Source organism: Hydra vulgaris, chromosome 08 (assembly GCF_038396675.1).
Source record: "Hydra vulgaris chromosome 08, alternate assembly HydraT2T_AEP".
In the NCBI taxonomy this organism is placed as follows: domain Eukaryota; kingdom Metazoa; phylum Cnidaria; class Hydrozoa; order Anthoathecata; family Hydridae; genus Hydra; species Hydra vulgaris.
The window spans coordinates 44,708,611-44,735,000 of record NC_088927.1 but is presented as its reverse complement, the minus strand read 5'-3'; the positions used below and the strand labels follow the sequence as shown (position 1 = coordinate 44,735,000).

The 26,390-nt window shown below is 29.5% G+C and overlaps 1 protein-coding gene and 1 long non-coding RNA gene across 2 annotated transcripts in view; one reads left to right on the top strand and one right to left on the bottom strand.

The window, feature by feature from the left end:
- LOC136083881 (TNF receptor-associated factor 6-like) overlaps positions 1-14,385 on the top strand; it is a 137,308-nt gene extending 122,923 nt beyond the window's left edge. The window contains exons 8-9 of the mRNA XM_065803797.1: positions 3,316-4,092; positions 13,999-14,385. Coding sequence (XP_065659869.1) covers positions 3,316-4,092; positions 13,999-14,250 — 1,029 coding nt within the window. The 3' untranslated portion in view covers positions 14,251-14,385. The remainder of the gene's footprint in view (positions 1-3,315; positions 4,093-13,998) is intronic.
- Positions 14,386-16,518: 2,133 nt separating this feature from the next.
- Positions 16,519-17,378, bottom strand: LOC136084333 (uncharacterized). Its single transcript, XR_010640491.1, has 3 exons — positions 17,172-17,378; positions 16,790-16,858; positions 16,519-16,649 (listed from the first exon to the last, which is right to left on the bottom strand). It is a non-coding gene; the product is annotated as an uncharacterized LOC136084333 (long non-coding RNA).
- Positions 17,379-26,390: the final 9,012 nt, after the last annotated feature.

Here is a 26,390-nt window from a genome sequence, read left to right as displayed (position 1 = left end):
ATTTTAACTCATCAATGAAGTAACTATACGCTTCTCTATAGATAAGTATAATCCATTTACTTTAATAAAATTTCCTCGATGATAAAAAAAAAAAGAAAGTAAGGAGAAGTTAAGGAGAGCAGTCAGATTTTAACTTTTTTTAAGATTATTTAAAGACTTTTTAGGAGTTTTTTTTTTTTTTAAGATTTTTAAGGTTTTAAAGAAATGGGAACCCTGATTATGTTTTCGAGATAACTTTTGTTAAAAATGTAAAAAAAAAGGGAGAGTATGAAATATATAAGAAAATAGGTAGCACACGTTGTTAATGAGAAACTTTACCTGTAAAATAATTTGAAACCTCAAAAAGTTTCTGAAGGGGCTGTTATCAGTTTAACAAAGAGTTTTTTAAATTTGATTTTAAATTCAAAGCCTTTCATTAAATTTTTGTTTTTTAACGATGATTCTTTTGATACTGCTACTAACACTATTTCTTTCAAATAGCATACAATGTAAAAATAGTAAACGTGTAACATAAAATCTGTATGTAGAAATGATATTAAGTTCCTATTTAAGTTGCGCAAAGCATACATTATTTGCAAGAATTTTGGACAATATCCAAGCAATCATTGAGTTCGAATATATCAAGTTAAAACTTTTTTTTTAAATAAAAGAACTATGATGTTTCACAAATTTTTGTTAAGTGCATTACAATTAGCTTATTCACACTTATAAAAAAAGCAAAATTGCTACCTTAAGATAGAATACATATACGATATGTACCTTAGGATATGCACGTATTAAAAATGTACCTTAAAATATACAAATACTAGGATATGTTCCTTAGGTTACATATCCTCTTATGTGATATATCTTTAGTAGGGTTTAGTAGGGTACATAGCTTTAAGGTAGAAAATTGTACAGCAAATCATTTTTTAATACAATTTTCAACCTTAAATGGGTGAAAATTATACCTTTCAGATGCATCTCTCTGGATGTTAACAAAAACTTTTTTTCAGATAAATTAGGTCACTCTAACAAACATATCACTTTAGTAAAAACATCATCCTTGACAACTCTTTATTGATTAATATTTTTAATAACTGATTTATAAACGTTGCAGTGCCATCTAGTAGCACAAACTTAATACATTCGTCTTTATTTTCTTGCTTTATTGGCCAGTTGATGCATATATCAAAAAGTGTATTGATAATCCTAGTATAATAAACATAAAGAAAAAATTTAGTACGTGTACACATAGTTTCCAGTTCCATAAAATCACACCTGATGATATTACAAACTTCTATGTTAAAATCTTATATTGTTCACATTACGAATAGTTTTACAGATTGCATAAATAATAGTGTTCATGATGGTAAATACCCATCGTTTCTTAAAATGGCTAATGTTATATTATGTTTTAAGAAGAATGACTCAACTGATAAGTCGAATTACCGTCCAATTAGAATTTTACCAGCCCTTTCTAAAGTTTTTGAAACTATTTTATATGAACAAATTGTGATATTAATTAGGCCTAGATTTGATAAACTTTTGTGTGGTTTCCGAAGAGGTTATTGTTCTCAACATGTCCTTTTTTTGTTACACAATTAGTGGCATGATTGTACTAATAATGGAGGAGTTGTTGGATCAATATTTATAGACCTCGCAAAAGCATACAACTATATCTCGCAAAACTTAAAAATTGCTAAATTATACGCCTGCGGTTTTTCGAAAAAAATTCTTAATCTCTTGCTATCCTATATTTTTTTTCATAAACAAAAGGTAAAAATCTTCTGCCTCAAATTGGGTGGATAAATTTTCTGAATTGCTTCACAGGCCAGTCCTTGCACCTATTTTGTTCAATGTCTTTATAAATGATTTTTTTTAATTTATTAAAGATACAGAACGTAGTTATTTTGCTGATGATAACACTATTTATGCTTGTGATTATTGCTTTGAGGAAGTTATTTTTCGTTTGCAAAAAAAAGCAAGCAATATCTTCAATTGGTTTCAGCTAAACGCGATGGTTGCGAACCCAGATAAGTATATGTTTTGTTTAAAAAAACATGAAAAACAAATAAATAGAGTTTATAAAAATGCTCAAAGTATAGTCTATAAAAGACTTGATTTTTCTCTGGATGATTTATAAAATTTTGATAATAGTCCAAGAATCCATCTAAAAAACTTGAGAGTTCTTATAATGGAAACTTTTAAATTGTCTAAATCCAATATTTATGATAAACCTTTTTACTATAAAAAATCTTACCTATAAACTCCGTTGTAGCAAAAACTCATTCTACCTCTAAATGCAGAAGTGGTGTAGAGGTTGATCGCTCGCTTCATAAGCGAGAGGTTTCGAGTTCGATCCTCACCACGTCTCTGGGAGTACCGCACTTAACTCGTTTCTCCGCGCAGCGGCCTTGTTCATTAAGGTTCGTGTTTCGGAGTTATAGAGTTGAGAGAGGGTTATACTACAAATAAGTAGCCTCCTAGTTTGTAGTGGCCTTCTCTGCCCTGATGAGGTGAAGTAACAAAAAAAAAAAGAACAAGAGAAGTATCTCCTAAAGGCTTCATATATAATGATTCATGTTGTAAGTTATAGAGAGCCACCTCGCTCTGGAACACTCTAAATAGTGAGACTATGTCCCCAAAAAGTCTTGAGGTGTTCAAAAAACGTATCAAGAATTGGTATGGTAATAATTGCGTCTGCAAAATTAATTGTTTTTAAAATTTTGTTTCATTTTATGCTGACATATCTTTAGCTAAGACTGTATTATTATAAATATTTATTCTTAAATTGAAGCAATTGTAAATTGTCTTGACATTTTTTTTTTATGATACAATTGTAATTTTTTATATGTGTGTGTGTATGTGTGTGTGTGTGTTACTGTCTATAAAGTTAAATGTTTTGATTTAAATTAGTTTTAGTGTTAACTAAAACTAATTTAAATCATGTCAAAATCAACTTGAAATAAAAATAAACTTGAAAAAAAAAAAAAACAACCTTACTAAGCATATATTAAATAATCCACCCTGAGTCAGAAACTTCTAATTCTTTTTTTAGTGTGTAAATTTGTGATTATTTGCTTCATAATAGTCATGACTTTTCAATTTCTGGCTCATGATTGTTAATTGGCTACTTTCAATGGCAAGAAGTGGCGGTAGAAAACAACAGTAAATCACGGATGCCACGTTAATTAATATTTTTTCTCCTCTTTTAATTTCTACAACTTTAGAATCAGTTAAAGAACTGTTGATTTTGTTTTGATATGTGTAATATAGATAATTTCTTATCTTAACTTATATTAAAATAATTAGGATATTTGCTATATTAAAAAGGTAATGAGAAAAGAATATGAAACGCACGCCAATTCTTCAATGCAAAACCATCTTTCCATGGCAATATCAAAATTGGACGCACTTGAAGACAAAATTACGTTAACAGTGGATATACTTGAAAATAAATTTGCGTCAAAAGTAAATGCACTTGAAAATAAAATTACGTTAACAGTGGATGCACTTGAAAATAAAATTATGTCAAAAGTAGAATCACTTGAAACTAAAATTGCATCGACAGCAGTTGCACTTGAAAATAAAATTACCTCGAAAGTGGAATCATTTAAAAACAAAAATGCGTTAGAAGTGGTTGCAATTGAAAATAAAATTATTTCAAAAGTAGAATCACTTGAAACCAAAATTGCGTCGAACGCGATTGCACTTGAAAATAAAATTACGACGAAAGTGGAATCATTTGAAAACAAAAATGCGTTAGAAGGGGTTGCACTTGAAAATAAAATTATGTCAAAAGTAGAATCACTTGATACCAAAATTGCGTCGAACGCGATTGCACTTGAAAATAAAATTACGACGAAAGTGGAATCATTTGAAAGCAAAAATGCGTTAGAAGGGGTTGCACTTGAAAATAAAATTATGTCAAAAGTAGAATCACTTGAAAACAAAAATGCGTCAGAAGTGGTTGCACTTGAAAATAAAATTACATCAACAGTGGACGCACTTAAAAACGAACTTATATCAAAAGTGGATGCACAAAAAGATAAAATTATGTTACATGAGAAAAATTTGGAAATAATAAAGGCCTTTCTTGCAGTTAAAACGGTAAGAAATAAAAACGAGTTTTAAAGTAGATAAAAAATAGAAACCATAAATTGACAAAAAATATATGAAATAATCAATTACATAATAATTGCGTCCAGCCGTGAATGTATTTTGCTCAGAGTTGAAAAGTAAAACTTATAATATTTAATATATAAAAAAATTAAAAAAAAAAAAAGATTGAACATGCAATAAAATTAAATAATAAGAAAACATTGGAAAAATTTTTTTTCTATAAATGAAAAACATAGGTAGTTATTATTTTTGAAGTTATTAAAAAAAAAGTATTCATGGCCAATAAACTTAATTGTGTAAAGTTTCAATATAAAAAAATATTTGAGGAAGGGTAGAGCCTATCTAGTTGAGCAATTTTTGCTAAATCAAACAGATCTCATGAACGTTGCGTCGGACTTACATAGTTTTTCAATAATTGAAAGATAATTTAACCTGCTAAATATTTGTTAAGAATGAAGTATAGTTTTTGATTTTTTTTAAATATTTTTCCTAAAGTTTGCGGAGCTGTTCAGCCTACCCCAGCGGGGTAAGTTAAGCAATAGTGTGTAGCAAGTTGAAAATTCAACAAACAAATGAATATTTATGGTACGACACTTGAGTGATTCATCAATAAAACTTTTATTAACAGTAAGCGTGTTTATAGATTATTAACTTTTTATTTTATACACTTTAATAACGTAAGTAAAAAAAGAGAATAACTTATATAGTATAAAAGTCTCATAAAATATAAAAATATAGTTTTATACAACTATCTTCAACTTTGAAGCCCGATTTAAACATTACTAATTTTAGAAATATATTTAAATAATGTTCCGCTCTATTACATTTCATCAAAGCTGTGGTTTGCAAATTTCAATAGTTAAGTTTAATTTATTTTCCTCAAAGCTGCTCAACTTACCCCTTAAGACAAGGTGACGCAATAGTTGGGTTTTAAAAAAAAACAGTAAGACTTAAGAAAAAACAGTAATTTTTAATCAAAAGTCTGATGAAATGGTAATTTATCAACAATTAAGTGATAGCAGATACAAAAGTTAATAAACATGTAAGAGAAATATAGCATAAACTTTTTTTTTTTTTTTGGTCCAAAATGTCAGGTCTGGTAATGTCAGGTCAAGTAATATCAGGTCAGGTAATATCAGGTCAGGTAATATCAGGTCAGGTAATATCAGGTCAGGTAATATCAGGTCAGGTAATATCAGGTCAGGTAATATCAGGTCAGGTAATATCAGGTCAGGTAATATCAGGTCAGATTATGTCATGTCAGGTTATATCAGGTTATCCTGCAACTGGTATCATGAAACCCAGTAAATTCTGCTTCATGTCCTGCTGCCTTGTAGGATATGCATTTTTAGGCGAAGGCTAGGAAATGCCAACTCCAACTGAAAACTCCCCCTGTCTTTGGACTCTTGGTTTATTAAAGGCTAGAGATGGTGTCTCAATAAAAATACTTATCTTGGGCAAATGTTAAATTCATCGGGTTACCGTCTTGTAAAAGGCCTCCTATGCAAAGACTTAGGGAGTAAACCGATTCTATTTGTTGACCAGATTCACACCCCTTCTTCATCTATTACGCTGACGCTGATGTAATTTTAATACATTGTTTTGAGTTTAGGATGTTGAATGCTGGATCTTCTTGACTCGATGCATGGGTTTTGCTTATGCCTCTGTTTTATGACTTGGCAACTCAATCTATCATCTCCAATTGAGGGCAAATCTCTAAAATTCAGTTATATGGTTCTGAGGCCGGCTGGTAGTCAGGTTTCCCGAACACTGTGGTAGCTCTCAGAGAGTAATAAGTATTAACAGTGCTATGTTGCACATGGATGGCGTCCCTGTTTGTGCTTTTGGTGTGCATTGGCGAGACCGCATATGAAGCCCTTTGTTACGGCTTAGGGTTTATTAATAGTAAAGAGGCAATTTCTTGGGCTAATTATTAACATTTGTAAGAATTCACCCATTTGTTGTGAAACTAGGTTTGAATCCACAGACTATTCTTTCATTTGCTTTCAATTAGCACCACTTCACTTTATTGCCTTTCTCTTTGTTCTATATTTCTCTTCTTCATCTCAAGACTGCACTCTTTTTGATGTTATTTCTGATCATATTGACCAAGCCTTCTCTCTTCATCCATCAGCTAATATTGTTGTTGTCGGTGACTAATGCTCACCACTCTGAATGGCTTGGCTCTAGTGTTAGTGATTCTGCAGGCATAAAACCCACAACTTTTGCAGTTCTCAATCCCTAACTCAAATAGTAAACACTCCAACTTGTTTTCCAGACATCACTTACCTTCTCTACTTGACTTACGTCTTGTTTTCAATCCTAGTCAGTGCTCAGTTTCTCCACATTAACCCTTAGGTGCTTCTGATCACTACTTGATCCCTCTAAAACTAATATCTCATTCTTCTTTATCACCTGAATCCCCATATTATCCAACCTCTTACAACTACCTTAAAGCTGACTGGGACTCTTTCCGTGACTTTCTTTGTGATGGCCCGTCGTTAAAAATCTTTTGCCTTTCTGCCGACTAATGTGTTTCTTACATAACTAAGTGGATTCAGGCTGGCGTGGAATCTTTTACTCACTCTCAACGATTCCAGGTCAATTCTCACTCTCCTCTACGGTTTTCCTCACATTGTGCTGCTGCGATTGCCAATCGAAACCGTAACTTCCATATCAATCAACAAAATAATTCTCCAGAAAACAGAGGTCTGTTTAGGGCTTTTGTCTAACGCTAAAGCCTGCTACTCTCAGGTCATGAAATCTCGTCTTAAAAATTAGGCTCTCGCAACTTCTGGAGAATCTTTAATAATATTAAGGGCAAATCTTTAATTCCACCTCTCTTGTATGGTTCAGATTTTGCCACCTCATCTAAAGACAGAGCTGAATTGTTTGCTAAGAACTTTTCATCAATATCACCCCTTGATTCCACTAGTTGCGTTCTACCTGATATAGCTGTCAAACAGGTTGATCCATTGCTTGACATTTGTATCACTCCAGCTTCTGTATCTTAAGTGATTTCCTGCCTCTTCTACAGCTTGTGGCCTTTACAACATACCAGTTATTTTCTTGCAGAAGTGTTTACCGGAGCTGTCGTTTATACTCTCAAAACTATTCAACAAGTGCTTCTCGGAGTCTTGTTTTTTAGCCTGCTGGAAAGCAGCATCTGTTATCCCCATCTTCAAAAATTCTGGAGAACAATCTGATTCATCTAACTACCGTCCCATTAGTCAAAAGCTTTTGATAAAGTTTGGCATGCTGGTCTCCTTCATAAGGTTTTTTTTCATGGTGTACCTGGCAACATCTTTAAGATTACTGAATCCTTCCTTTCCAATTGTAGTATAAAAGTTGTTCTCAATGGACAGCACTCTTCTTCTTATTCTGTAACTTCAGAGGTTCCTCAAGGTTTTACCCTTGGCCCTTTACTCTTTTTAATTTATATTAACGATCTTCCAGATACTCTCACATCTAAGGTGGCATTGGTTGCTGATGATACTACCATTTATTTTTGTCGTGATAAAAAACCAATACTTTGCGATAGCACGGATGGATTTGAGCTTGAAAAAAATCTCTCACTTCTGCTACAGCATAGGGCTCACAGTGGCTAGTGAGCATTAATACAGATGCAACTTAAATATTTTTAGAGAATCGTTATCGCGATAAGTTAGATCTTCCTATATTTATAAACGGTAATGTACTAGATGATTCATCTACTCTTAATCTTCTAAGATTAACTATTACTTCGGAACTTTCTTGGCAACCATATATCAAATCAGTTGCAAAGTTAGCATCTGGTAAGGTTGCATCTCTTTGTTGAGCACGACACATTCTTACTTCGGATTCTATTCTCTATCTCTATAATTCATTAATCCAGGCTTGTATGGAATGCTGTTGCCATAACTGGGGCAGATCTTCTAGTGATGCCCTTTCTCTTTTAGACAAGGTGCAAAAATGGATTGTCGACTTAATTGGACCTGCTCTTGCAGCCAACCCCTAACCATTATCACATCGCAGTGATGTTGCTTCCCTTTCTCTTTTCTACAAATTCTAAAATGGACACTGTTCTAAAGAGCTTGCGTCTCCTATGCCATCTGCTAAAATTCATTCTCGTGTTACTTGTCATTCAATTAAGTCTCATCCTTTTTCAGTGACTGTTCCTCGAATTTTGCATTGGAATTCGCTTCCCTCATCTTGCTTTCCTGATTCTTATAATTTGCAATCCTTTAAGTCATCCGTCAATCGTTATCTTGCTCTTCAATCTTCATCTTTTCTCTTCCAGTAACTTCCAACTTTAATTAGTGGTTTCTTGCAGCCTTGTTGGAAGCAAAAATGGAAATAAAAAAAAGAAAAATAGAAGAAGTGCCCATATATCTTACTCAATAGCTTTTTAGAAATCTTTTGTTGCGCATTGTGTTAACATTTAACTTCCCAACTTTCATTTATTATATGTTTTGTCATGTGATGCGTAGTTTTTAGCTGCCCAACTTGCTTAACTAGCCCCGCTCTACCCTACTCAATATTGGTTTTATCAGAGTAAAAAAAATTCAAAAAACAAGGTTGTAAATTGGAGTAAAGAACTTAATAAGATTTAAAACTGGAAAAGAAAGTTTTTTACTGATATTTGGGTCGTGTACGTTGTTTTGTAAACAGGGAAAACGACTAAAATATGCATAGTTATAAATTAAAAATAAAATTTATGTAACATTTTATATGCGCAGTAAATATTATGTTTAGTGGTAAGGAAACATCATAATTGGTTCAAAAAGTTGAAATTGACCGCATAAAGTTTTTGTGAAGTTTGTTTTTTTTTATCATATTTTTTAATTTTTTAATGAGGTAACTTTATTTTTGTAAAGAACTTTATTAGGGTTTTGAATTTGCAAAAGGGTCAAATTATTACATTTCAACCATTCGCATGTAGTGTACCATTTCTGATTTTCCTGATTTTGCTATTTATGTGTATTATGTAAATAGGTTTTAAATATTTTTATGTGCATAATGTAAATAGGTTAAATTGGGATTTTCAGACTTCTAAGTACAACGGTTCAGAAATTATAGCCTTAGAAACATGACACAGTGGCCCCCCTTGATTTACAAATGATCAAAACAGATTACTTTAGAGCTGCATTTTTTTTTTCTCACTTTCAACAAGTGCCTCATTTTTTCTAGAACTACTTTCTGGATAGTTCTCTTTTCAAAAAAGTGGTTTTTATTAACTTGTGTTAAATTAGAAAAAAATTATGACCTCCTCAACTTTGGAAAAAATCCTAAAATTGCCAAAATATGCCAAAATGAAACCAACTGTAGCATTATTCTATTCACCCAGAAGTCTTTACATATAAGTTTTCTGATTAGCTCCTACTGTCTGAAATAGATGGGCAAAATATAGGCAGCTTGTTGCAGTTTAGAACTTAAATATTTCTAAAAGCAAAATGTCCACTCGCCTAAAAAGGTAAATTTTCAGCCATTTGAGATACTTGTAAACTCTTCTAACACTTTGTTTTGATCTAAGATTAACAGCATAAAAGACAATTAGACCCAACTATTTGAAAATGCAAACATTATAAACTTGTCAAATTCACATTAAAAATGAATGAATAGAATAATGCTACAGTTAGTTTCATTTTGGCATATTTTAGCAATCTTAGGATTTTTTTCAAAGTTGAGGAGGTCAAAATTTTTTTCTAATTTAGCACAAGTTAATAAAAACCAGTTTCTTAAAGAAAGAATTATCTATAAAATAGTTCTATAATAAATCTCATGAATTTTTTTTCTTATAGCAGATTATAATACAACAAACATGTTTAGAGCTTCGTGACACAACAGACTTGTATATATATATATATATATATATATATATATATATATATATATATATATATATATATATATATATATATATATATATATATATATATATATATATATATATATATATATAATATTTCCAGAAAACTATTTAGATATTAATAAATAATAAACGTAAATAATAAAAGTTTATAGAGATACCTGGATTTTCGGAATTATCCAGGAAGAGATTATCCCTGAAATTGAGAACAATTACAAATACAACATTTGTGAAGTTATCATTCCATGATATACCTTTTTTTACATGTTTATCAAACTTAAAAAACAATTTATCCAATGATTTGGTTGTGGAACACGCAGCATAGAATGGGTTGTATGAAAACTAAGGTATTTCAATATTCATAGCAACTTTATTAAATATTTGACCCTGACTTTTTTTATTGTCGATGTCAATGATTATTGTAAAAAAAGTGTCTTATTTAAATAATTTATATAAACAATTATAATTTTCTTATATAAACACATATATACATATATATATATATATATATATATATATATATATATATATATATATATATATATATATATATATATACATATATATATATATATATATATATATATATATATATATATATATATATATATATATATATATATATATATATATATATATATATATATATATATATATATATATATATATATATATATATATATACAGTGGGAAGAGACTGCTTACAAACATATAAACATAATCTAATATTAAAAAAGTCATAATAGTAAAAACAATTAACAAATGTAATGATTCGACACTCAGGGAGTACAGTAACTTTCTTGTTATAACAATAGAAGTTACGGCTTCATAAAAAAAATTACAATAAAAGCAATCCATTAATGCAACAAGGCAAGTATAAGTGTATATAACCATTATATAATTTAAAAATAAACCATTATTTTATAATACTAATACTTGAGGTTTCACATTAACGGATAGCACTGAAAGAAATATTTGTAGCTATTTTCTGCAACCGTTTTTCCAAAGGGCTAGAGAGGCTTATTAAGTATATCAAAAAACGCAATTAAAATGTAATTATTAGTAGCATCTTTTGGTAAAACATTTGAAACAGCTAATTTTTTCATTTTTTCTGGAAAATATTTGTTCTTAAATTTTGGGTTATTTATTTTTTATCCCATCGAGCTTATGTTGTAAAAAAGCCAAATATATTTTTTTTACGCTAAGGCTTTTTAACCCTATATTGCATATTGTGTCTTTAAATTAACAAATCATATATATATATATATATATATATATATATATATATATATATAAATATATATATATATATATATATTTATATCTATTGCATACTGTAAGTCAAGAGCAACAATTGTTTATTTGCTATAGTTGTTTCAAAAGATGTTTTTTAGCATTTTGTAAAATGAGGAGTCAGCTAGTTTAAATCAATTTTTATCAATTTTTATCAATTTAAATCAATTTTTATCAATCAGTTTTTATCAAGTGTGCCAGTATTTTGATAGTGGTAAAGGAAAAAGTGGATTTTTTATTTTCTTTCAAAACTTGAATTTTTACAACCAAAAATGATTATAAGTTCAAGTTAAAAATTCTGAATCGTATGGTTTGATATCTAAATCATTACATTAGGCCGTTTTGAATTAATTGATTGAATTTTAAGTCAGAAATAATTAATTTTGTGTTTTTATATATATATATATATATATATATATATATATATATATATATATAAATATTTATATATATATATATATATATATATATATATATATATATATATATATATATATATATATATATATATATATATATATATATATATATATATATACATACATATAGATAGATAGATAAATAGATAGATAACTAGGTAGATAGATAGATAGATAGATAGATAGATAGGTAGATAGATAGATTTATACATATATATACTTTTGAAGATTATTGTTTTTGCTTCTTAACTTTTGAAGCATTGTTAAAATAATTTTATTATTGCATATCGATGCAATCTCCTTTATGAAAATATAAAATTTTTTTTACATAGCTTATTTATTGTCATAGATCAATCCTAAAAATTTCTGTTTAAAATTTCCATTTAGAGAAACTGTTTTCCCTGTAGACCAACCTCAGTTGTCTGATGTCAATGATCTATCGTGTAAATCTGATGAAGACTTTATTATATCCGAGTCAGAATTAGAATACGCTAATTTAAAATCGGATAAAAATAAAAAACGAAATCTTATTTGGAAGATAAAAGAAGCTGATGATGCTGAGCAAATAAATCTTCCATTTCAAAACAGTAACAATGAAGAAAATGATGGTAATATAATCTCAGATGAGCCGATGTCACATGTACAAAGATTTCTAACTGATGAATTTCTTCAAAATATTGTTGATGAGTCTAATAAATATGCCTTACAAAAAAATATAGAGAAGAATTTAAATATGGACAAAAATGAACTAAAGCAATTTATTGGCATTTTGTATTTAATGAGTATTGCAAAGTTCCCATCAACACATATGTACTTAAGCAATGAGTTTTATTTTGAAAAAGTTGACTCAGTGATTGCATTAAACCGTTTTGAAAAATAAACTCGTCTCTTTGTTGCAATGACGACATTCAGCGTCCAGAAAACTGTACTGACAAGCTATACAAGGTACGTCTGATCGTCAACATGTTGAAGGATTCTTTTATTAGCCTGAAACTTGAAGAAATTATGTGTATTGATGAACAAGTTGTCTCTTTCAATAGAAGATCCTCTTTGAAATAATACAATCCTCAAAAACCTAAAAAGTGGGGTTATAAGTTTTATATCTTGGCTAGTGTTGATGGACTAATTCATAATTTTGAGACATTCAGGTTCAATTGATGTTTGTATATACAGACTCCCAAATATCAACATGCCCACTGATGGTAAATTTAAAAAAGAAGGCAGAGGTTCCACAGCTATCAGGGTTATTACAGTTGATAGCGTTGAACTTTGTGTTGCCAAATGTTTCGATAACAGGAGTGTTGCATTGCTAACAAGTTATGAGGGGGTGAATTCAGTAACCATTTTTAATTGTTGGGATAGAAAATTTAAGAGATTGGTTCCAGTCAAACGATCATCTATTGTTATTACGTACAACAAATATATGGGTGGAGTAGATCTCCTTGATGGCATTCTGAGTCTGTACAAGTTCCATATTCGATTCAAAAAATGGTATCACAAACTTATTTGGCATTTTCTTGATCCTCTATTGTAAAGACATGAAAAAAGGCACAAGCTTTAAAGAAAGATATTCTTCAACTATGCATATTTAAACTAAAAATTGCAAAATGCTTAGTCCAGTTTAATAAGGTTTCATTTAGGCAAGGACGAACATCTATTTCTGTTGGCCATCTTCATAGAGCAAAAAAGAGAAGGGGTCCTGCTGCAAATATACCTGAGCCATTCACTAGAAAAGATAATATTGGTCATTTTCCTTCTTTCGTAGATAAAAAGGGTCGTTGGAAATACCCAGACTGCACTGGAATAAGAAAAGTTTTTTATGAGAAGGGTAAAGTTTATTTATGCTTTACACCTAATTCCAATCGTTTTCAAAAGTTTCACGTGTAATCTGTGAAAACTAAATTCTGTAACAATTTGATGATATTTTATTATTTTGACTTTTATTTGCTATCCTAGAGTTTTTATTAATTTGACTTTTATTTGCTATCCTAGAGTTATATCAGATATGATCCAGGTGGAGCAAATTTAATTTTGGAACACAATTATTATGTAATTTATTGTATTTTTGAATTCTTGAAAGTTTGTGGCTAATTTATGATAATAACTTCTTTTAATACATTATTCTTTGACAGTGTATTTATTTTAAACTATTATCGATCACTGTGCATATTGGGTTAAAAAACGGCTAAAGTATTAAAAAGATGTACCAGAAAAGCAATGAAGGCATGAACTCAGTCCAGTATGAGACCCACAACATCCTTGTGGTACCCAAAGAAACAAAAATTTGGGGAGGACTGACGTTTTAATAATTTTTTTGTTTTTTTTTTTGTTTAGCTGGAGTATGTTGACTTTGAAACCCCTTTCCGCACGATGGATTGGCTCCCTGCGTCAGTCGAATATTGCGATAATTCATGTTCGACCGAAATGCTTCTTCACGAATGCTTCCAACTCAAACACAAACTCAAAAGAGCAAAGTTCCTGCGAGAATTTCCCGCCTGCTACCAATTCCTCAGACACAAAGTCCACATTCACGACGGCGCACTGTTTTCCTTCATGATCGAAATGCAAAAAAAATTTATAGATTAACAATAATGTTTTAGTTGTGGGGCATAAATTTTTTAGATAAACGATTCCTGAACAATCTTTTAAAATCCTTTTCAAAGAAAATGCTTATCAAATGATTAAAAAGATATTTTTAAGAAAACATTTAGTAACCAGTAACTAGTATCTGCTTAAAACACCACATCGACCACCCCAAAAACAGACCCCCAGCCCACGTTTTATTTTCAACATCTTTAATATCTTGCTGCTGTATGGGATAAATGCATATATTATGGGTGGGAGTTAAGGTTAGTTATAGCACATCATGAGTTCTCTCCCCTGGCTTATTGCAAGTGTGGTGTAAATTTCCAATTTTCACTAAAAGTCTCATCGATTTCAATTAATTACATTCCACCCTACCCCCTCCCCCAAACACTTATCCCTCTTAACAATTTATAAACACCCTAAAATCAAAAATGTATGACCACCCCATAAATATTTATTGTTATGTCTTCTGCCCCGACTATTATAACCACAACACACTGCACTGCAGCAGGCAGGGGCGTACCGAACGACGAATACGTGCAACTAAAAAAGCTAATTTTACCAATGAAGGTTTTTCTTTTAGATGCCAAATTTCAGTTTTGAATTTCAGCACCCACCTTCACCACCTTGTTGGTACGACCCTGTAGGCAGGCGAGAGTATCACCATAAACCCAGAATGTAATCGTTTATAGGTTATTATATGAACATTTTTATTGCTTTCAGAGTAGAGTTGTTTGTCAGTTGGCGAGACTTGCAAAGTTTACAAAGAATGCTTGGTATTCGCATTTAAGAATGCAATTTCCGCAATTTAAATCGTGGAATGATGTTTACAAGATAAAAAGTATTGAATAATACCTGTTAAATAATTAAAATATTTTATTAAGCTGTGGTCACTTTTTAAACCAGAAAATTGTTTATTACATTTTAATTACTTGAAAAATGCAATGCGTAATCAATCATTTTTAAATGTTGGTTTTTTTTTTGATAGATAAAAAATATATATTATATTAATGAATATATAAATAAAGTAAGTTTTATTTATATATTCAATAATCTCAAAAAATTACTATTTATTATTTGGAATAAATATTTTCAAAAAGGATTTCTTTTTAAAAATTTTAATTATTCTTTCCAATTCCACATATTTGTGAGAAAATTTAACAACAATGTCACGTTAGTTTTTGTTAAAATATGGTAGCGTTAATGTTTTTATCAAAGTCGTTTTCACTTAAATGATCACAACTTTTAGCTCCAATCGAATAACTGTTTTTGGAATGTTTTACTTTTTATTTTAAATACTTGGACTATTCCGGCCATTTTTTACACAAACTACTTCATTTTTAATCTATTAAGAACCAGTAAACAAATAAATAACAAAGGATGCGTTTTACGAATTTTGAAAAAAGTTCTACGACGAACAAAGTTCGGAAATAAATAAGTTAACGCGTTAACAATTTTTTTGGGTCCAAAAACTTCATAAAAACGCAATATCTCTTATACGCTTGCACAAAACTCTACAAAGCTGCTGTGAGAGATTAAATGGTAAATTAAGATAATCAACGTAAATTCTGGATATTTTTTATATTTTTTATTTTTACCATGTCATGTATTAACAAACCTTTTTTTGAAAATTCTAATTAAAGTTTATGGCGTCGTTTCTGTCAGAATTTTTGAAAAAAATTCTGTTTCTGTAGCGCCTCTTGGACATCTGTCGCCTGCGACATGCTGTTTTTTTCTTTCTCCCCCCCCCCCCCTTTCCTTCCTCCTCTCGGCGGCCCTGAATACTAGTCTACTTTTTATTTAGTTAAAAATATATAATTAATAAATTATTTGTATATATAATAAAACTAATTTGTATAATATAGTGATTAATAACTATATTATATAAATTAATTATATAATATAATCAGTTTGTATAATATACAACTAATATATTAATAATATATATTATATATTATTAATATATAAAATAAACTATAAAGGGACAAGTTTGGCAGAGAGGACAGTTTGTCCAAGGCGGCAGATGCCCAAGGGGAGCCAAAGAAAAAGAAGGTATCTAAAAAGAAAAAAATAAATAGGTCCTTTCTCTGAATATATAGAAAAATTTAGAAAAATAGAGGCGCCGTTCTGGTTTTTCTATCCCAGACGATACCCACAGTAATCGATACCCATGCTGTATTATTTAGACTTAAAATTTAGTCGACTATTTTTGATATTTTGTGTAAATGTTTTTTTTTTTATTTTTTTAAATTAACTAAATTAAACTTACTTGAATAGTTGTAACTATAAACCATCAATTTAAATCATATAATGTACTTTGTTCATAAGATGGAAACCAGTTAAAACCATATCATTCCTCTATCTTTGATCCACCAGAACTTTACTTAATAAACTTACACCTAAAATCAAATTATCACATGTCAAAAAAATTTACACAGTATTATTAAAATCAGATATGACTAATAGTTATTATTAAGTTTTATTTATTCTTGACCATATAAAAAGTTAAATGCAAAGAGAAACACAATCATTCACTAACATAATTACTTTCATTCTTTTTTGGAGTCCTCTGTAGTTGTAAAATTAAATCCTTCACCTACTTCTTTATCTAATAATAGATACTTATAAGTAATTATTTAGTGAAACAAATATAAACAAGAATGTAAAAACTAAAACGTAGACCCAGTGCAAACAGATTACGATATATATCTAGGCAATCATAAATACAATAAACAGATTCAAAATTTTACTTATCCCAAAATAAAAATAAGACTTATTAGATGTTCATTTGATATAGTACTTCACCGTTAATTATAGAAGTTTATTTGATATAGTACTTCACCATTAATATAAAACTATAACAGTTTTTTTATTCATATAAAACAATTAAAGTAGCAATGAGTACTGTAAAATTTAATGACCTCGAGTAACTTTAAATCTTTTAACTCTAAGCTTGTTCCGTGATTAATCAATTGGAAAACTATTATAGGCAGCTTTCATTGCATGAACACCAGTTGACAAAAATAACCAACCATCTTCTACCCAACAACATAGAGCAACTGCCTCTGCTTCAATCTGTTTTTTAAATAAACAACTTAAGCCCAAGAATGTGAAGTCATTGTAATAGATCATCTAAAAAAAAGGCATCATTTGTTTTATTTACATATATATATAAATATATATAATAATAAATATATATATATATATTTATATATACATATATGTTTATATTATATATATATAATATATATATATATATATATACATTTATAAACAAATATATATGTTTATATGTATATATATAAGTATATATATATATATATATATATATATATATATATATATATATATATATATATATATATATATATATATATACATATACACACATATATATACATATATATATATATATATATATACATATACCCACATATATATACATATATATATATATATATATATATATATATATATTTAATGTATGTATATATATATGTATATATACATATATATATATATATATATATATATATATATATATATATATATATATATGTATATATATATAATGTATGTATATATATGTATATATATACATATATATATATATATATATATATATATATATATATATATATATATATATATATATATGTATATATAAAATGTATATATTTCTGATATATATATATATATATATATATATATATATATATATATATATATATATATATATATATATATTCATAATTACATGCATTAATACATAATATTAGAATAAATAAAAATACATATCAAAGGTATGTGATAAATAATAAATGTTAGAATTATATATACAACACCAACTCTAAAATTAGGACTAAAAATATAAACATTATATATACATATATAAAATGTATATATTTCTTTTATATATATTTATAAATTTACACATATATATATGCATAAATACATATTATTAAAATAAATAAAAATGTATGATAAAGAATAATTGTTAGAATTAAATATACAACACCAACTCTATAATTAGGACTTAATACTTTTCCTATTAAAATTAGAATTTTTTCAAAAAAATGGAAATAAAGTTTCTTATCCAAACGTGTTTTTATATAAAAAAAAAACTTAATAATGCATACTTTCATTATGGGTCGAAGATTTTATACTGAATATTTGCTTGATAATTAGGGTAAGGTGTTTAAAGTTTTTCAAATAAATAAAAAAATTAGTCTGCGAACAGACTAAAATTAGTCTGACTTATTATGTTTTAATAATTTTGATATTACTTAAAACATCTGAATCTTATTAAAATTAAGTGCTATTTTTAACTTAGAAATAACATATTTAATACAACATTGCAATTTATTAAAATGGTCATTTTCAAATAAATAAATCATCAACAAAAATAACTTGAATAAACCGAATATACTCTGAGATTTATGTACATTATATACAATTTGATGCAAAATCTAAAAGTTTTAAATTAGCCGCAATAAAAAGAAGTTATAAAACATAACTTTGTCAAAGTATTTTTTTTATACCATCTGCATACATTCTATTAAGTTTTCGTTGCCTTTTCTTTACGGCAAATTATTTTTGTAATGGCTAGTTAATGAGACAATAATTTTCAATGTGTCACTTCCTCAACGTTGTCAAAACAACGTTTAATTAACGTTGGCAAAATAACACTTTTTCAACGTTTTTTAACTTACCACATTTTCAACGTTGGTATATGTAACGTTGAATAAGCGTTGTTTCATAAATAGCTTAAATACGTTGAAAAAGCAGCTAAAGTCTAACGTTGATAAACCTTCAACTTTGCGACGTTTTTACAGTGATTATTTGCGTACTTTTATTCAACGTTGAATAAACGCGATTCTTTGAGAAGATAATATAAGTTGATATTTATACGCTTATTCAACGTTGAAAATGTGACGTTTAAAATACGGTTTATTTTTAACGTTGATGAAGCATAGATTTTGAATCGTCTTTAAAATGGCTTTTTGCGTAAGTTGATTCCACGTTGAATAAACGTCTTTTTTTAAGAAGCTAAATTACGTTACAATTTCAACGCTTATTCAACGTTTAAATTTACCGCGATTTAGTATACAATAACAAACATTGATTCAACGTTGAAAGCGCGTTGTTTTTGTGACTGTAACGCTTTTTCTACGCTGCGACCGGTTTTCAACGTTGATTCAACGCTGACATGTTTGCTGGGTACAATAGAGTGGCCCCAATGTTCTTAATGAATAGAGCAAAAATAAATTAGTAGAAAACACTTATATAACTTTTTTTTTTTATTATTGCTTTAATTTATTTATTATTGCTCTGTTCTTTAAGAACATTGAGCACTCTATCTGTAAAATACACTAACATAACTTACATTTTCATAAAGGTCTTAAAATAAGACTAAATGCTGAAATACTTAAAGAATAACTAAACGTAAGAATACTGACTTGTTCATTGAAGCATTTTTGCATCTAAACAAACAAATTAATATAAAGACTTAACAATTTAATATAAAGACTAAAAATTTTAATAACTTTGTTTATAGATCACTTAATAAAAAGTAAAAACTAAAAGTTATAGACAAACTAAGCTAACTAGCTGGCAATATCTCTTTTCTGACGTGACGTTAATTGTATTATAATTAAATATCTCTTTTCTGACGTGACGTTATTCATATTTTAATTAAATATCTCTTTTCTGACGTGACGTTATTCATATTATAATTAAATTTGTTTTACTAAATATAATGTTTTGTAATAGAATATTATATTCATCCAAACACATTTACTATCTTTCCATCCCACCTCCTGTCTCAAAAATTTAAGACGGAAAAATAAAATTTAGGTACCAAAAGTGCTGCAAAAAATAGGAAAAGTGCGTTTTTTAATGTTCGCAACTAGAGCAAAAGTCCAGTCACTCTTTGAAACACATCAGGCCGTCAAATCTTAAGTGAAGTGCAAAAAAGAATATTTTAGAGGAAGTATTAAGCAAGTATTTATCAAAAAGGACAAAAGCCCGATTTAAACATTACTAATTTTAGAAATATATTTAAATAATGTTCCGCTCTATTACATTTGATCAAAGTTGTGGTTTGCAAATTTTAATAGTTAAGTTTAATTTATTTTTCTCAAAGCTGCTCAACTTACCCCTTAAGACAAGGTGACGCAATAGTTGGGTTTTAAAAAAAACAATAAGACTTAAGAAAAAACAGTAATTTTTAATCAAAAGTCTGATGAAATGGTAATTTATCAACAATTAAGTGATAGCAGATACAAAAGTTAATAAACATGTAAGAGAAATATGGCATAAATTTTTTTTTTTTGGTCCAAAATGTCAGGTCTGGTAATGTCAGGTCAAGTAATATCAGGTCAGGTAATATCAGGTCAGGTAATATCAGGTCAGGTAATATCAGGTCAGGTAATATCAGGTCAGGTAATATCAGGTCAGATTATGTCATGTCAGGTTATATCAGGTCAGGTAATATCAGGTCAGGTAATATCAGGTCAGATTATGTCATGTCAGGTTATATCAGGTTATCCTGCAACTGGTATCATGAAACCCAGTAAATTCTGCTTCATGTCCTGCTGCCTTGTAGGATATGCATTTTTAGGCGAAGGCTAGGAAATGCCAACTCCAACTGAAAACTCTCCCTGTCTTGGGACTCTTGGTTTATTAAAGGCTAGAGATGGTGTCTCGATAAAAATACTTATCTTGGGCAAATGTTAAATTCATCGGGCTCCCGTCTTGTAAAAGGCCTCCTATGCAAAGACTTAAGGAGTAAACCGATTCTATTTGTTGACCAGATTCACACCCCTTCTTCATCTATTAGGCTGACGCTGATGTAATTTTAATACATTGTTTTGAGTTTAGGATGTTGAATGCTGGATCTTCTTGACTCGATGCATGGGTTTTGCTTATGCCTCTGTTTTTATGACTTGGCAACTCAATCTATCATCTCCAATTGAGGGCAAAGCTCTAAAATTCAGTTATATGGTTCTGAGGCCGGCTGGTAGTCAGGTTTCCCGAACACTGTGGTAGCTCTCAGAGAGTAATAAGTATTAACAGTGCTATGTTGCACATGGATGGCGTCCCTGTTTGTGCTTTTGGTGTGCATTGGCGAGACCGCATATGAAGCCCTTTGTTACGGCTTAGGGTTTATTAGTAGTAAAGAGGCAATTTCTTGGGCTATTAATTGGCGTTCGAAGTACTCTCTATGCTTTGGGTTTAGTTCTTCAACAAATTTAAAAATAAATAAAGTACCAAAAGCTATAAAACACAAAAAACCATCATCTTTACCAAGTTCTTTAAACCTATCATTCACTAATATTTGTGGTCTTCGATGTAACTTTTCTTCTGTTGAGTCATATCTCTTGCTCTTTGTAAAACTAATTTGAGTTCAGCAGTCTCATCTTGCGATCTTAGTGTTGATGGTTATCTTTCTTTAATTCGTAAAGACTCCAATAGTCACATGCTTGGCCTTGGCATTAACATTCGTAAGAATTCACCCATTTGTTGTGAAACTAGGTTTGAATCCACAGACTATTCTTTCATTTGCTTTCAATTAGCACCACTTCACTTTATTGCCTTTCTCATTGTTCTATATTGCTCTTCTTCATCTCAAGACTGCACTCTTTTTGATGTTATTTCTGATCATATTGACCAAGCCCTCTCTCTTCATCCATCAGCTAATATTGTTGTTGTCGGTGACTAATGCTCACCACTCTGAATGGCTTGGCTCTAGTGTTAGTGATTCTGCAGGCATAAAACCCACAACTTTTGCAGTTCTCAATCCCTAACTCAAATAGTAAACACTCCAACTTGTTTTCCAGACATCACTTACCTTCTCTACTTGACTTACGTCTTGTTTTCAATCCTAGTCAGTGCTCAGTTTCTCCACATTAACCCTTAGGTGCTTCTGATCACTACTTGATCCCTCTAAAACTAATATCTCATTCTTCTTTATCACCTGAATCCCCATATTATCCAACCTCTTACAACTACCTTAAAGCTGACTGGGACTCTTTCCGTGACTTTCTTTGTGATGGCCCGTCGTTAGAAATCTTTTGCCTTTCTGCCGACTAATGTGTTTCTTACATAACTAAGTGGATTCAGGCTGGCGTGGAATCTTTTACTCACTCTCAACGATTCCAGGTCAATTCTCACTCTCCTCCATGGTTTTCCTCACATTGTGCTGCTGCGATTGCCAATCGAAACCGTAACTTCCATATCAATCAACAAAATAATTCTCCAGAAAACAGAGGTCTGTTTAGAAACCATTGTAAAAAGCTTTTGTCTAACGCTAAAGCCTGCTACTCTCAGGTCATGAAATCTCGTCTTAAAAATTGGGCTCTCGCAACTTCTGGAGAATCTTTAATAATATTAAGGGCAAATCTTTAATTCCACCTCTCTTGTATGGTTCAGATTTTGCCACCTCATCTAAAGACAAAGCTGAATTGTTTGCTAAGAACTTCTCATCGATATCACCCCTTGATTCCACTAGTTGCGTTCTACCTGATATAGCTGTCAAACAGGTTGATCCATTGCTTGACATTTGTATCACTCCAGCTTCTGTATCTTAAGTGATTTCCTGCCTCTTCTACAGCTTGTGGCCTGAACAACATACCAGTTATTTTCTTGCAGAAGTGTTTACCGGAGCTGTCGTTTATACTCTCAAAACTATTCAACAAGTGCTTCTCGGAGTCTTGTTTTTTAGCCTGCTGGAAAGCAGCATCTGTTATCCCCATCTTCAAAAATTCTGGAGAACAATCTGATTCGTCTAACTACTGTCCCATTAGTCAAAAGCTTTTGATAAAGTTTGCTGGTCTCCTTCATAAGGTTTTTTTTCATGGTGTACCTGGCAACATCTTTAAGATTACTGAATCCTTCCTTTCCAATTGTAGTATAAAAGTTGTTCTCAATGGACAGCACTCTTCTTCTTATTCTGTAACTTCAGAGGTTCCTCAAGGTTTTACCCTTGGCCCTTTACTCTTTTTAATTTATATTAACGATCTTCCAGATACTCCCACATCTAAGGTAGCATTGGTTGCTGATGATACTACCATTTATTTTTGTCATGATAAAAAACCAATACTTTGCGATAGCTTGGATGGATTTGTGCTTGAAAAAAATCTCTCACTTCTGCTACAGCATAGGGCTCACAGTGGCTAGTGAGCATTAATACAGATGCAACTTAAATTTTTTTAGAGAATCGTTATCGCGATAAGTTAGATCTTATAAGTTAGATCTTATCCTATATTTATAAACGGTAATGTACTAGATGATTTATCTACTCTTAATCTTCTAAGATTAACTATTACTTCGGAACTTTCTTGGCAACCATATATCAAATCAGTTGCAAAGTTAGCATCTGGTAAGGTTGCATCTCTTTGTCGAGCACGACACATTCTTACTTCGGATTCTATTCTCTATCTCTATAATTCATTATTCCGGGCTTGTATGGAATGCTGTTGCCATATCTGGGGCGGATCTTCTAGTGATGCCCTTTCTCTTTTAGACAAGGTGCAAAAACGGATTGTCGACTTAATTGGACCTGCTCTTGCAGCCAACCCCTAACCATTATCACATCGCAGTGATGTTGCTTCCCTTTCTCTTTTCTACAAATTCTAAAATGGACACTGTTCTAAAGAGCTTGCGTCTCCTATGCCATCTGCAAAAATTCATTCTCGTGTTACTCGTCATTCAATTAAGTCTCATCCTTTTTCAGTGACTGTTCCTCAAATTTTGTATTGGAATTCGCTTCCCTCATCTTGCTTTCCTGATTCTTATAATTTGCAATCCTTTAAGTCATCCGTCAATTGTTATCTTGCTCTTCAATCTTCATCTTTTCTCTTCCAGTAACTTCCAACTTAAATTAGTGGTTTCTTGCAGCCTTGTTGGAAGCAAAAATGGAAATAAATAAAAAAAAAATAGAAGAAGTGCCCATATATCTTACTCAATAGCTTTTTAGAAATCTTTTGTTGCGCATTGTGTTAACATTTAACTTCCCAACTTTCATTTATTATATGTTTTGTCATTTGATGCGTAGTTTTTAGCTGCCCAACTTGCTTAACTAGCCCAGCTCTACCCTACTCAATATTGGTTTTATCAGAGTAAAAAAAATTCAAAAAACAAGGTTGTAAATTGGAGTGAAGAACTTAATAAGATTTAAATATGGAAAAGAAAGTTTTTTACTGATATTTGGGTCGTGTACGTTGTTTTGTGAACAGGAAAAAACGACTAAAATATGCATAGTTATAAATTTAAAAAAAAAATTATGTAACATTTTATATGCTCAGTAAGTATTATGTTTAGTGGTAATGAAACATCATAATTGGTTCAAAAAGTTGAAATTGACCGCATAAAGTTTTTGTGAAGTTTGTTTTTTTTTATCATATTTTTTAATTTTTTAATGAGGTAACTTTATTTTTGTAAAGAACTTTATTAGGGTTTTGAATTTGCAAAAGGGTCAAATTATTACATTTCAACCATTCGCATGTAATGTACCATTTCTGATTTTCCTGATTTTGCTATTTATGTGTATTATGTAAATAGGTTTTAAATATTTTTATGTGCATAATGTAAATAGGTTAAATTAGGAATTTCAGACTTCTAAGTACAACGGTTCAGAAATTATAGCCTTAGAAACATGACACAGTGGCCCCCCTCGATTTACAAATGATCAAAACAGATTACTTTAGAGCTGCATCTTTTTTTTTCTCACTTTCAACAAGTGTCTCTTTTTTTCTAGAACTACTTTCTGGATAGTTCTCTTTTCAAAAAAGTGGTTTTGATTAACTTGTGTTAAATTAGAAAAAAATTATGACCTCCTCAACTTTGGAAAAAATCCTAAAATTGCCAAAATATGCCAAAATGAAACCAACTGTAGCATTATTCTATTCACCCAGAAGTCTTTACATATAAGTTTTCTGATTAGCTCCTACTGTCTGAAATAGATGGGCAAAATATAGGCAGCTTGTTGCAGTTTAGAACTTAAATATTTCTAAAAGCAAAATGTCCACTTGCCTAAAAAGGTAAATTTTCAGCCATTTGAGATGCTTGTAAACTCTTCTAACACTTTGTTTTGATCTAAGATTAATAGCATAAAAGACAATTAGACCCAACTTTTTGAAAATGCAAACATTATAAACTTGTCAAATTCACATTAAAAATGGATGAATAGAATAATGCTACAGTTAGTTTCATTTTGGCATATTTTAGCAATCTTAGGATTTTTTTCAAAGTTGAGGAGGTCAAAATTTTTTTCTAATTTAACACAAGTTAATAAAAACCAGTTTCTTAAAGAAAGAATTATCTATAAAATAGTTCTATAATAAATCTCATGAATTTTTTTTCTTATAGCAGATTATAATACAACAAACATGTTTAGAGCTTCGTGACACAACAGACTTGGAAAAAGTAGATATATAAAGCCGGCGTCCGTTTGGGACTCCGCATCCCTGGTGTAGAGTAATTGATGTATGATACCTTTAATGTTTTAATTATTTGATGAGGAAAAAAAATATTCAAAATATGTATTTATAATATAATTAATATATATATATATATATATATATGTATATATATATATATATATATATATATATATATATATATATATATATATATATAACTATATATATATATATATATATATATATATATATATATATATATATATATATACATAAATATATATATATACATATATATATATATAGTTATATATATATATATAGTTATATATATATATATAAATATATATATATATATATATATATATATATATATATATATATATATATATATATATATATATATATATATATATATATAAAATATTTCCAGAAAACTATTTAGATATTAATAAATAATAAACGTAAATAATAAAAGTTTATAGAGATACCTGGATTTTCGGAATTATCCAGGAAGTGATTATCCCTGAAATTGAGAACAATTACAAATACAACATTTGTGAAGTTATCACTCCATGATATACCTTTTTTTACATGTTTATCAAACTTAAAAAACAATTTATCCAATGATTTGGTTGTGGAACATGCAGCATAGAATGGGTTGTATAAAAACTAAGATATTTCAAGATTCATAGCAATTTTATTAAATATTTGACC